We start from the raw sequence: 14,762 nt of genomic DNA, 5'->3' as shown, positions 1-14,762 counted from the left end.
GTTTTGGTGTCAACTCATGTTACTACTGATTCCAGAATAAAATCTGACTTATTTTTCATGTTTTTTCCACTTTAATGTGTGGCATTTCATTGAAAAAGGGAGCACAGATATTGCTCATTTTAATCTAATAGTTTAACGTTTTCTGTCATCAGTCATAACCTTTTATGGTATAAACAAACCTCCATTCATATTCCAGGAGGCTCATACTTAAAATGATGGTTTCAGAACGCTTGACATGCTTAATTTTCAATTCCTTCTTAAAAATAAACCAACACACATCAATAGTTTTAAATCCAAGCTCTCTTCTTTTAAATATATAAATTACACCCCTTTGTCACATCTTAAAATGAAGTAAGAGTGAAGGTTGGTTATGGAAGTGCAGTAAATGTTATAAATATGGATTTTCAGAAAGTGATTGAAGTTGAATATAATACTTACTGGTAGCAAAAAGTTAATAATGTGTCATTAAAAGCACTGACACCTTGGTACAGAATTGGCTAAGAAGTAGAGTGGAGTGTCTTTTATCAGATTGGTGGGACAAATATAGTGTCTGCATGGACTGATGTTGGGATCACTGGACCTTTTTAGTGTACGTTTATGACTTGCATTATGAACGAAGGGAGGCATTATTTCACAGATTACAGACAGCATAAAATGTGGGAATTTGAGACTAGTAGTGACTTCAAAAAGATCATGGACTGGTGAAATGGATGGGTATGTGATCGATGAAATTTAATGCAGGAGTGATTCCTTTTCAGAGGAAGTTTGAAGAAAGTAAGAAAACTAAATTGTACATACGTTAATGGAGATTTGGGATTTCATCCACATAAATGTTAGGTGTGCAGAAGATGGAGAACTAAAGCAAGGAGGCTCTGCAAACCGATTATTGTGCACTAGCTGAACTTATAGCAGTGATTTATTTCCATATTTCAGAAAAGATGCCAAGGTTTTTATATAGGAAGTAGAAGTGATTTACTAGAGAAGAGGAATTTTGTGGGGAGACAAAGGTTAGGATTGCTTTGTCCAAAGTAAAGAAGACTAAAAGAGGATTTAACGCAAATATTTAATATTATGAAGAGTTTTAATAGAGTAAGTGAGGAACGTTTTCCATGGAGAGGTTCATAACCAGAAGACCAGTTGGAAGAAAAGGTTGAGGGGTACAGGTAAAATAGCAAGGCACTTTTTCAATGAATGAAGGGGTTGAACACTTCTTCTGCTGCCTCTGCCTCCGAGTTTACTTTTACAATCAGGACTCCCACCCACCTTCCGAGGACCCCTTCGCCCGCCTCCAACACACTCCATCCACCTGGACACCTCGTGCTGGCCTATTACCTGCCATCGACCTCTTCATTTCTAACTGCCGCCGGGACATTAACCACCTCAACCTGCCTACCCCACTCCAACCTCTCACCCTCACAACGCACTGCCCTCCACTCCCTTTGCTCCAATCCCGACCTCACCATCAAGCCAGTAGATAAAGGGGGTGCAGTGGTAGTCTGGCGCACTGACCTCTACACCGCTGAAGTCAGACGCCAACTCGAGGACACCTCCTCCTACCGACCCCTCGACCATGACCCCATCACCAAACCATCATCTCCCAGACCATACAGAACCGCATCACCTCAGGAGATCTCCCACCCACAGCTTCCAACCTCATAGTCCGGGATCCCGCACTACCCGGTTCTTCCTCCTTCCCAAGATCCACAAGCCTAACCACCCTGGCCGACACATTGTCTCAGCCTGCTCCTGCCCCACTGAACTCATCTCTACCTACCTCGACACTGTCCTATTCCCTCCTAGTCCAGGCACTCCCCACATACGTTCAAGACACCACCCATGCCTCCACCTCCTCCAAGACTTCCGTTTCCCCGGCCCCCAATGCCTCATCTTCACCATGGATATCCAATCCCTCTACGCCTCCATCCGCCATGACTAAGGCCTCCAAGCCCTCCGTTTCTTCCTCTCCCGACGTCCCGAACAGTACCCTTTGACCGACGCACTCATTCATTTGGCCAAACTGGTCCTCACCCATAACAATTTCTCCTTTGAATCCTCCCTGTTCCTCCAGACCAAAGGGGTAGCCATGGGCCCCAGCTATGCCTGTCTCTTTGTTGGCTACATAGAACAGTCCATCTTCCATAGTTACACCGGCACTATTCCCGACCTCTTCTTTCTCTACATTGATGACTACATTGGCGCCACCTCGTGGTCCCGCGAGGAGGTTGAGCAATTCATCAACTTCACCAACACATTCCACCCTGACCTTAAATTTACCTGGACCATCTCTGACACCTCCCTCCCCTTCCTGGACCCCTCCATTTCTATTAATGACGACCGACTTGACACCAACATTTTTTACAAACCTACCGACACCCGCAGTTACCTGGATTACATCTCTTCACACCCTACCTCCTGCAAAAATGCCATCCCGTATTCCCAATTCCTCCGCCTCTGCCGTATCTGCTCCTAGGAGGACCAGTTCCACAACAGAACACACCGGATGGCCTCCTCCTTGAGAGACTGCAATTTTCTTTCCCACGTGGTTAAAGAGGCCCTCAAAGATGCAACTGCACTAATCCCATATCCCAGCTCTTGGCCCATAGCCCTAACTGTTGTGGCCACATAAGTGAATATCTAAATACTGCTTAAATGTTACAAGTGTTTCTGACTCAAATCACCCTTTCAGGCTGAGTTCTGGACCATAACCATCCTTGATGAGAAAAAAATTCTCAGCTTTCATCTTAACCTTCTTTGTCTTATCTTAAATCTATCCAGGTAAAAACAATGGCTGCAGATGCTGGAAACCTGATTCTGGATTAGAGTGGTGCTGGAGAAGCACAGCAGTTCAGGCAGCATCCGAGGAACAGGAAAATCGACGTTTTGGGCAAAAGCCCTTCATCAGGAATACAGGCAGAGTGCCTGAAGAGTGGAGAGATAAATGGGAGGAGGGTCTCGTCCACATTGTCCCAGAGATGTTCCCTAAAGCACTCTGCTAGGAGGCGTCCAGTCTCCCCAATGTAGAGGAGACCACATCGGGAGCAACGGATACAATAAATGACATAGGTGGATGTGCAGGTGAAACTTTGATGATGTGGAAGGCTCCTTTAGGGCCTTGGATGGAGGTGAGGGAGGAGGTGTGGGTGCAGGTTTTGCAATTCCTGTGGTGGCAGGGGAAGGTGCCAGGACGGGAAGGTGGGTTGTTGGGCGTGGACCTGACCAGGTAGTCACGGAGGGAACGGTCTTTGCGGAAGGCGGAAAGGGGTGGAGAGGTAAATATATCCCTGGTGGTGGGGTCAGTTTGGAGGTGGTAGAAATGTCATCGGATGATTTGGTTTATGCGAAGGTTGGTAGGGTGGAAGGTGAGCACCAGGGGGGTTCTGTCCTTGTTACGGTTGGAGGGGTGGGGTCTGAGGGCGAAGGTGCGGGATGTGGACGAGACCCTCCTCCCATTTATCTCTCCACTCTTCAGGCACTCTGCCTGTATTCCTGATGAAGGGCTTTTGCCCAAAACGTCGATTTTCCTGTTCCTCGGATGCTGCCTGAACTGCTGTGCTTCTCCAGCACCACTCTAATCCAGAATCAGGTTTCCAGCATCTGCAGCCATTGTTTTTACCTGGATAGATCTAAGATAAGACAAAGAAGGTTAAGATGAAAGCTGAGAATTTTTTTCTCATCAAGGATGGTTATGGTCCAGAACTCAGCCTGAAAGGGTGATTTGAGTCAGAAACACTTGTAACATTTAAGCAGTATTTAGATATTCACTTATGTGGCCACAACAGTTAGGGCTATGGGCCAAGAGCTGGGATATGGGATTAGTGCAGTTGCATCTTTGACTATTACGGACATGATGGGCCAAAGGCATCCTCCTGTGTGGTGAGCTTTTGAGTCAATTTCTGATATCAATTTCTGATAATCACTAAGACAATTTGAGAGAAGATAAATGTTTATTCATACAGTATTATGAGATGGAATGCACTATTAAAAAGTTTGATGGAAGCAGATTTAGTTGTAATTTTCGAAAGGGGATTGCATGTGTCCTTGGAAAAGGGAAAAGAAAACAGAGCTGTGGGCTTGGAGTAGCCATGTGGAAGACATAACTTCCAGTTAGTTAACGCAGGCATGCAGCCTGAATTGCTGACTCATGTGATGTTTGATTGTGATCCAGAAATAAACTATTATTTTCAAGAAGGTTTTGCCTTCATTATCCTCAAGTAAGTTTTTTCCAATGTTACTATTTTTGTTTTCAAACATGGCTTTTGCCTCTGAACAATGTTTTGATATTTAGTTTGTCTGTGGTATTTATATTTGCTGCTGAATGCAGGAGTGGATAATCTGGAGTTAATACTGCATTCTTTTTCCTATCCAGCTGTGCACATGAAAATGCACATAAGGATTTTAAGAAGGCAACTGAAGCAGATTGCATTTTCTACAGTGCTGACACTGGTCAATTGTTGGTTTTGGTAAGAACTGAAAAAATGTTTAGATTTAATTCTCAAAACTAGTTTTTAATATAATTATCGGCCTTTAGCAAGCTCTTCCAATGTGTAGAGCTGATCTCCTTATCTGAAGAGGGATGTACTTGCTCAGGAGGTGAAACAAACGTTTATTTGGTTGTAGGACTGAGGGGGCTGTGCTACAAGTTGAGTATTTTAGAGGATTGAGAGGTAATCTAATGAAAACATTTAAAATTCTGAGGGTTAAATATGGTACATGCTGTTGATGGAGAGTGTCGATCTAAGAGTCATAGTCTCAGAATATTAGGTTCTTTTTCTTGAGATTCTTACACATTTGATGCAACTGCAGACGCCAACTTCTGCGAACAACCAAATTTTATTGAGCACAGAACAGGTTTTGGAGGATCACTTAACACTCCTCGCAATGCTTGCTAAACGTGTTGAGAGAAGCTCCCTGAACAATGGAACAGTTCTCCTTTTAATACAAAATCTTTACATCACAGTCCATAATACCCACAAGACGACCCCCAGCCACTCCCTCATAGTCACATGCCACTCAAGATACAATGCAGTGACCTGATCATTTCCAGAAACAATGTAATGTAAATCATCCCTTCATGGCCAAATCTGTTATGAATCATTTTTTAACTGCAGAGAGCAGTCAGAATTCCAACTGCAATGTTCTTATTGATTTCTGAATAGGGGGTAATAATGTAATTCTTTTACTCTAAATAACTAGGAAATGGCCATACAAATGGCTCTGGCAAGGCATAGGAGTGTAAATTCCTTACATTCTACCTGTAAGACAGAGACATCCCACCCTAGCCTTGGGACATCCCTTTAATATCCCTTTAACCCTTTAATATCTCAAGCATAAGTGGGTTGACTGCTTAAGATTCAAAGAAACATCAACACACTGAGTTTTGAATATTTGAGATTCTTGAGCTCTGGGAACTTTTAAATGTTCTCACTGAGTACATAACAGGATGGGAAAGGAAGTATGGACATGAGCGGTATAGCGTATTGTGGGTCAGGTTGTAAGTTTGCTCACTGAGCTGGTAGATTTGTTCTCAGACGTTTTGTCACCATCATCATCAGTGAGCCTCCAGTGAAGCGTTGGTGTTCTGCCCCACTTGCTATTTATGTCTTGGTTCGTTGTGGTAGGTGATATAATTCCCAGTTCTGTTTGAGAGGTTGGTAAGTGGGGTCCAAATCAATATGTTTGTTAATGGTTTGAATGCCAAGCCTCCTGCCTGTGTCTTTGTTTAGCCTGTCCCAGGATGGATGTGTAGTCCCAGTCAAAGTGGTGTCCCTCTTCATCTGTGTGTATGGATACTAATGACAGTTGGTCATGTCTTTCAGTGGCTAGTTAGTGCTCATGTATCCTGATGTCAAAGACACCAAGATAGCGGATGACGAGACCATGATTTCCTTCGACGTGACAACCCTATATACATCAATAAACATCAACCCAGGCAAAGAAACACTGGCCTCATTGATTGACAAACCAAGGACACAAATGCCAACATCATCAGCAAGGACAGTATCCTCTAACTAGTAGACCTATGCCTCACAACCCGTTTCACCTACAATGACAAGATCTACAAACAAATCAGTGGGACGCCTATGGGATCACCAACATCAGGACTTTTAGCAGAAGCAGTTATGCAGATCGAACAACCGTTCCCACCATGCAGCACAAGCTTTGGGTCCGCTATGTAGATGACATCTTTGTCATCATGAAACATAACAATATTCTTTATTGGTATAAAGTTCACCAAATGGAAGAGAATAGTAACAGATTCCCCTTCCTAGATGTCACAGTAGAATGAAAAGCCAATGGAGAGCTGCAGACCAGCATCTACAGGAAAGCCACACACACACTGACCAGACACTCAACTTCAGGAGTAACCATCCCAACATCCACAAACGGAGTTGCATCAGGACATTATTTAAATGAGCCACAAAACACTGCAGCACCCAGGAACTATGAGTAGCTGAGGAAAAACACCTATACAATGTATTCAGGAACAATGGGCACCTGATAAACTCATTCCGCCTATTCCTGCACAACAGACCCAGAGATTCTAGCTACCCTGCCATACGTCAAAGACATCTCTGAGATGATGACCAGACTACTCCGGCCCCAAGAATCGTGGTAGCCCACAAACCTACCACTACGCTGAAACAGCTCCTGATGAATTTTAAGGAACCCATACCAACAACCGGCAGAAAGAATGTCAAATAGAAAATAGCCTGCAAGGACTGCAACAAACATTATATTGGGCAAACAGGCAGGAAGCTAGCCACAATGATAACATGAGCACCAACCAGCCACCAAAATACATGACCACCATCTATCACTGGTATCCATGCATACAAACGAAGAGGGACACTAGTTCGACTGGGACAGGCTAAACAAAGACACATGTGGAAATTCCTAAAGGCCTGGCATTCAAACCGAAACTCCATTAACAAACATATAGATTTGGACCCCATTTACCAACCCCTCAGAAACAACCAGAAATGTTATCACCTCCCACACCAAACCGAGACAGATAAATAGCAAGCGGGGCGAAACACCACTGCTTCACCAGAGGCTCTCTGATGATACCTACCATGGTGATGAAATGTCTGAGAACAAATCTACCAACTCAGTGAGCAAATTTACAGCCTGATATTTCTAGTTCTTATTTTTATTGTCCTGTTAGAATGGAGACTTAATAAACAGTTACGATTTCAAATGATAACAGGCACCTCATTCTCATTTGCCTAATTATCTAACTAGAAGAGCAACTAAATGCACAGTGTTGGTGGGTATAGCTGAATCAAAATCTGTTAATAAGCTGTAAGTAAATGTGTTGATGGAGCATTGGGGTTTTATTGAAGATTTGTTTATTGTAAATTATATATATTCATTTTTTTAAAAATCTAGTCTACCAAAGAGGCCACAGTGAAAAGAGTCAGTATTCTTAGTGATATGCACTTACGAAGTATTCGCACAAAGCTCATGCTTGTGTCCAGGAATGAAGAAGCAACAAAACATTTGGAGGTAAGCAAAAATATTGTACTACTGGATTGTTGTGCTTTCAAAGACAGCACATAACTTGTTAGTCAATATTTATTTCCTGGAGACCAAAGATCTGTAGTACAAGAAGAACTACTTACAGGAGGATGAGAAAATTAATTATGATATGCAAAAGGCAATATCTACAATTTTTAATATACATGTTTGTGCCATGGCAAAGAGAGGGTTTGTCCTTCCTTTAAAGGATAAGCTTAGCAAGAGATGGAGGTGATCAAAAAATAGAGGTTTAATACTTTTTTAACAACTTCATAATTTCAGAAAATGTGGGAATCCTTGATCCTAGACAACTCAGAGATTCTAGATGTTCAAAATTGTTTGTTCTCGTAAACGTTTGTATATTTTGTCATCAAGATGATGTATGGTATACTGAGACACCAGCATTGATATGATTTCGGTAGACTGAGGATAGATACAGTACAACTGATTGGGGAGATGTTCTGGCTTCACTTATCCATTTAGTTTTATAACACGGTTTGAGAACTAAATAGAATAATTGAAGTATCATTCACCTCTTCCACTGAGATGTCTTGGAGGTCAACTTCTTTAAAGATTTACAAGTTCATTTATATATTGTGATTAATTTGATAAATGTAGAATTATTTCTAGATTATTTTTTTAAAGGATTACAATTAAGAAGAGACAAAATCATTGCCAAAAAGGATTGATTTATTGAGGATTCCAAATATAAGCGAATAAAAAAAAACATCCAAATTATATTATTCTATTGATCAATTCTAAGATTGTTATACCTGGAAATTTTAGGAAAGGAGAATCCAGCTTAAACTGGATACTGTTTTTGCTTACTGTGAAAAGGAAGGTGAGAACCTTGCGTCTAGCCTGAAGTGAAGTGCACTGTCTCAAGTAATTCAGTTGTACACTTTTTTATTAAGCTTAGTGAAAGCTAAGAACAGCAGAGATCTGAAAAAGACATGGGGTTCTAAGTAAATAGATAATTAAAATGTCATGGCACAGAAAATAATTGAGACTAATGAAGTACTGGCATTGTATTTTGGACCTCGAGATATAAAAAGGGGTAGAGGTCATGCTTGAGCTATCCAAAGCTCTGATTTGACCAAGTCTAAAGTACTGAGAACAGTTCTGGGTAAAACATCTTTAGAATCTTTTAGCATAGATTTACCAGAATGGTAACTGAACTCCGAGTTAAATTGCAAGGAGAGTTAGGGCTGTTCTCCCTGAATTTCAAAAGTATAGAGCATTTGGTTGAAGTTTTTGTTACATGAAGGGAAAATGACAAGGTGATTAGTGATTACCTATTTCTGCTGGTTGGGGCATCTGGGAGTGGGAGCATTGTTGAAAGAATAGAGCTAGACCCATCACGATTGAAATTAGGAACACTTCGACACACAGATTGTTGTTCAAATAGCAGTTGATGCTTGATCACTTGTTAGCTTTAAATTTGTGTTCGATAGATTGTATAATCCAGGGATATTAAGAGATTTGACAAAAGCAGATAAAAGGAATTAGATTGCAGAGTTGCCATGATCTAATTGAACGATTGGTGAAATAGATTCAGGGACCTAAATAGTCTACAGATACTTCTGTTCAATAATCCTTATAAACTACTGCAATGTGTGCTGTATGTTTATTCATTTGCAGCATGTCAAAAAAAACAGATTGGTAATATAAAACTTGAGATCAAAGACACATTTGGTTGAAGCTTTGCCTTTTACTCATCAGGACAATTTGCAAGAAATACTTAAGCAAAGGGAAAACAAAATGTATATTAATGAGGGGAGAGTGCTGACCTTTGCCGTGGAGAATGCACCAGTTAATGATGACTGACAGGTTTTTTTTTGACATTATACCAGTTCACTGACTGTTCAAGGCATTGCCTTAAGAAATGAACAGGAAACTGGTTTTCGCCAATTTTGTTGAGCTGAAACAAATGTGTGCATGCACGTTCAATGAAGTATTTGTTTAACCTCTTACATCCCTTAATGATGTTTGTGTACAAGTCTGAGCGCAACTATAAATTGTACATGGAGGTTCAGATTATTTTAATTATTTTGTTCTGTTAAACCATTTATAAATTGTTTAATCAAGATGATGAGTGGTATTATGAGAAGTTATCACTTATGCTACACTGGTAGCCCAAGGATTATTCCCAGTTGGTTGGTGAGGTGTTCCAGCTCCACTTAATCCATTCCTTTTACAGGTTATATTATGGATTGGGAATTTGAACTGCCATCAGCCTCCTTTATAGCACTTGCTTCAATGTTAACAGCCTGACTATGATAAATTGATGTTTCAAGATCAAGTCTTTTGCGTCATGTATGTTATTTCACTGTTGGAAATTGTAATTACTTTTGTCAGCAAATATAATTGCTACTAACAGAATCATTAGTTTTTAAGCAAATCTTTTTAAATAAATGATATAAAACTGGTTTACATACCAATTTTTTTTGAGTTTTTGAAACTTCTTATTTGTACTGCTCTCTGTTCACTGTTTATTCATGACCATCGCAATGGTGTTAACTGTGTTAACTGAAATAATTAGCTCTTGTGATTTTTAACCACCAGAGTACTAAGCAGCTCGCAGCTGCTTTCCAAGAGGAATTCACTGTCAGAGAGGATCTCATGGGTCTGGCAATTGGAACCCATGGTTCCAACATTCAGCAAGCAAGAAAAGTTCCTGGTGTCACAGCAATCGAGCTTGATGAAGAAACTGGCACTTTTAGGATTTATGGAGAGGTAAGCTTGCAGGCATATTTTATTAAGTCTTCATTTATTCGTTCAACACCTTGAAAACTAACAAAAAGAGCATGAAAAATGCCTACCATTATTCCACCAAAGAACGTTTAAAGAAGTCACTAATAATATCGATTTAAGTACTTTATAGACTTTGGAAATTTTGAAGCTACTTTTTGATTAGATTAGGATAAAGAATCCTTTTGCTATAATTCTGTCTTTTAGATGGTTTATCTTTTCGTTACTCTTCTTCCATCTACGTAAGCCACTAGAAATAATGCACTTCTCAGTTTTGATGGAAAAGTCTGTGGGAAGTTCTCAAAAGTATTTTTCAGTAGCAATAATTTTGCAGTTGGGTGTGGTTCAGCATACCAGGAAGGACACTGTCACATGAGCATGGGCATTTAATGTCAGTGGAGTTGTCTCAACTCCAGGAGTAGAAGTCTTTTCAATCCCTTGTTCTCTAGGGCATTCAAAGTACTTTGCAAGAATTTGTTGTGCCTTCTCTGCTATGAACTTTGCAGGATGATCTGGAAAAACCTTTATAAAATTTCCTTTTATTGAGACTGTCTTGTCCAGTTCTTGAAATCATTGAATCATGTACCACATAGAAGGTCATTTGATTCATCAAGTCCATGCTGGCTCCCTGGAGTCGTAATCCAAGCAATTTCAATCCTCTGCTCAGCTCCTGTAGCTCTGCAAGCGTATTTCCTTGAAGTGCCTGTCCAGTTTCCTTTTGAAATTGTTCCTTGCTTTAGCTTCCACCCTTGTAGGCAGTGAATTCCAGGCCATTACCACTAACAGTGTACAAAAAGTTCTTCCTTGCATTTCTCTTGATGTCTTAGCTAACATCTTAAATCTGGATTCTGTAGGCATTGTACAATCAGCTTATGCCAGGGGTTTTTCTTTGTTTGTCTTATCCAACCTATCATCATCTGTACTCCTCTCTGAAATTTCCTCGTTCTCCATACAACAAAGGGTATTAACTTCAGAATTTCCAAACTAAACTTGTCAGTAGCCCCAATATCCCTGGAATCATTCCAGTAAATCTCACCTGCGCCATTTCAGGGACCTTTTCATCTTTCCTTGTGTTGTGACTGAAACTGAATGCAGTTTTCTATTTAGTGCCTAACCAAAGATTTGTGGAGGTTCTGCATGACCTCCCTGCTTTAGTAGTCGATGCATTTGTTTCTGAAGCATAATATATATCATAGCCTAATTGCACTCTCAGTATGGTCTGCCTTTTCAAACATTATTGCATTTGCACCCTGAGATATTTTTGTTCCTTGATTTGATGTGATTTATTTATTGTCAAATGTATTTCTAGCAAATACAATGAAAAGTGTTGCTTAAAACACAAAAAATAAACTTTTTTTAAAAAAGCCAGAAAAATAAAACAATAAAGTTCATCTTATAGTCTTATCTCAAAGCTAGGTGATCTTTGATCCAGCTTCCACTTCTTGCTCAGCCATACCCCTGGATCCGGGCTCCTTCAACCAGATGCCTTGAGTCCCTGCTGCTAAACTGACAATACTGCTCCAACCGCCCTGTGCTGCGCCATTCCCTCTGGAACAAAGAGCTGCCACACTCCGGCGCCATCTGATTACGCCTACACTGCCACCATAACCTCATGCTGGGCTAACTTCGTAGAGGCAACCAGCACCACAGGGTCCTGGGCTGGAATCAAACCCGCCACTGCCTCCGCCATCAGGCTTCTGGGCCTAGCTGTGGACTGTCCTGGGCTGGGAGGTTAAGCCCGAGATGTGCTGCATGCTCACTGGGAGACCTTGGAAAGGGGTAGAGCTGCATCTGCCTCATCCTGGAGTAGTTGCCACAGTCATCAGATGGTGCCTCCTTCAACTTATACTCAGTCTTGCTGCTCTTTCTAGCACAGTTTTTGGAATTACACCATTATTTCTGTACTGCCCCTCCCCACCCATTCTGACAAATTGCATCACTTCCGGTTTCTCCATTAAACACCATCTGCCGCTCAGCTGCACATTTTGCTAGCTTGTCTGTCCTGTTGTAGGCAATTTGTTTGCCCTCCCTGTTTGCCACTTTTGGTAACAGTAATTAGTATTGAAATTTGATTTTACGTTTCAAGATCTATTTAGCAAAATAAGCAATGGATTTAGCATTGCCTCTTGGGAGACACCACTACCATCTTCCAGTCTGAAAAACAGTCACTGGGTTCTGTTGGTATTCTAGTCAAACATTTGCATTACGTAGCCGATTACCCCTGAACCTAGTCCTGTTTGAGTTCAAGTTTCTTTGTCTTGTCTTAAAAAGGGAGGTTTACTAGGAAGTATTCATAGAAATGTAAACTGATGCATTTGTTACTTACATGGAAATATTACTTTAATCTTCTTGGGTGTCACAAGGCAAAGCAGCCAAGTTACAAAGCGTATTAGCGGTTAAGAATTGTTAGTTTCCTAGAAACTGGAGCCCAGATGTATCAGAGATACTTTATGTACACCTCTTCCTCATTATCTGTAAACTTTCTATCCCCAGATCTTCATACTTGTGACGTCCCCTCAGGAAGTCATGAGATTGTTTCCAAAGACTGGTCCCAAGGTGTGGGACTACTCATGATATCTGTTGGAAATGTTGTAAGGTTGGCCCAAAAAGAGCAAGAATGCTTTCAAAGAACAGGAGCATGTAACTAGTGTGGTCAATTTGATGGGTCACAAATTTGGCTTCAAAGAGTGGGAATGCCTCCAAAGAGCAGGAACAGTTGGTGGATTCCATTCACTAGGTCTTGAGGTCATTCCAAAAGAGCAGGAATGCCTCCAAAGAGTGGGAGTGAGTAACCGGTGGGGTCAATTTGATGGGTCATGAGGTCAACTCCAAAGAGCAGGAATACCTCCACAGAGCAGGAACGACTGGTGAGATCCATTCACGTTGCGGATGGTCAGACAATTGTACGTTTTGAAACAGACCTTTCAGTCCAACTTGTCCATGCTGACCAGATATCCCAAATCCATCCAGATGCTTATGAATGTTATAATTGTACTAGCTTGCCCCACTTTCTAATCTAAACAAAGCGATCCTGTTGACCTCCCAACACTTCAAGCCAAAGCTATGGGACATGACAATGTATTTCATGAGATGACTGGTTGTGAGTGATGACCTGAAGCAAAGGAACATTTGCAGCCAACAAGGGATGGTTTGATAACTTCAGGAAGCCTTTTTCATTGCATAATGTGAGCTCATGAGAGGAGGTACCATTAGCACAAATCATGACACAGCCCAGATGAATCTAGAGGAGTTACAGAAACTTATCGAAGAGAGAATGTATAAACCCAAACAAGTCTTTAATGCTGACTAAACATTATGGTGGAAGCATATGTCAATGTGAGCATATATCTCAAAATGAGAAAAGGGTTTCGGACTTCAAGGCTGCAAAGAACTGTGTGACTATCTTGTAGCAATGCTACCAGCCACATATTGAAGCCCATGTTTTTATACCATCTGAGAACCCCATGGTTTTCCCCTTTTAAAGCAAGAACCTTTTATACCTGAATTTTACAAGTCAAATTATCAGGGCTTGGGTCGCAGCGGCTTTTTTTTTGGTTGATGTTGTAACTGCTTCATAAGGAAGGTTGGCAAATATCTGCAAGATAAAAGAATGGAATTGAAGATGATTTTTGGATTACATTCTGGGCCATCCAAATTGCCTTGATCATCTTTTATCCAGCCTGTCGACTAGGGTGTGATCTCAACATTTTAAGACCTATTATCCAAGGTGGATTTTTGGATGCATTTGTCAATGGTGATGGTGTTGTCAATGTAGGAAAATATTGGAAAGATTATAATATTGACTGGCTGCACCAGCGCCATAAATGAATCTCAGGATGAACTGATATCAGGCATGGTCAATGCTTGTAAGTGGAAGTTACAGCCAGAGGTGGTGAATGACTTAATGGAATTTCAGTCCTTAACAGAAATCCATTGTGTGGTTGAACTAATTGAGGTTGGAGCAGGATTTTCCGACATGGCGGAGAAAGAGATCTTAGAGTTGATGAAAAGGAAAGAGCCAACAACAGAAGATTTTAAAGAATTGATAGACAGTGAGTCTGAGGAATCAGCTGAAGAAGAGGAAGGAATTGAAATCTATGTTTAGTGATTCTTGAGAATATGGCAGAGGTAACAAGAACTTCAAAGCATTGAAGAATTTATTGTTTAAATACAATCCATCAGTCGAGGACAGCATTCGAGTTTAAAGTAAAATTGAAAACATTTTGTCTCCCTATACAGATGTTCGTAAGGAATTAAAGAAGGGGCATCATAGTCCCCCCCGCCCCCCATAATATTCTTTACAAAAGCTAGCCACAAAGCCTGTAGAAGTGTAACAACTCAATGCCTCTTCCCTGCTTTTCTTCCCATTGACGTGTATCTGAATTTACTCTATTAAAGGTGCTGTTCTGTCTGTGTATTTTATGATTTAGCCCCATACAGTATACAGTACTATTCTAAAATATTGTTCTATTATCTACAGTAACATTTTTCTT

The 14,762-nt window shown here is 40.8% G+C and overlaps 1 protein-coding gene across 3 annotated transcripts in view; it reads left to right on the top strand.

Annotated features, from left to right (window-relative positions):
• fxr1 (fragile X mental retardation, autosomal homolog 1) overlaps window positions 1-14,762 on the top strand; it is a 109,972-nt gene that overhangs the window by 39,745 nt on the left and 55,465 nt on the right. For all 3 annotated transcript variants that reach the window (XM_043702362.1, XM_043702363.1, XM_043702361.1), the window contains exons 6-8: window positions 4,367-4,460; window positions 7,390-7,506; window positions 10,084-10,254. In XM_043702362.1, coding sequence (XP_043558297.1) covers window positions 4,367-4,460; window positions 7,390-7,506; window positions 10,084-10,254 — 382 coding nt within the window. The remainder of the gene's footprint in view (window positions 1-4,366; window positions 4,461-7,389; window positions 7,507-10,083; window positions 10,255-14,762) is intronic.

This window comes from Chiloscyllium plagiosum, chromosome 13 (assembly GCF_004010195.1).
Source record: "Chiloscyllium plagiosum isolate BGI_BamShark_2017 chromosome 13, ASM401019v2, whole genome shotgun sequence".
In the NCBI taxonomy this organism is placed as follows: Eukaryota; Metazoa; Chordata; class Chondrichthyes; order Orectolobiformes; family Hemiscylliidae; genus Chiloscyllium; species Chiloscyllium plagiosum.
This window is presented reverse-complemented; position numbering and strand designations above follow the sequence as displayed.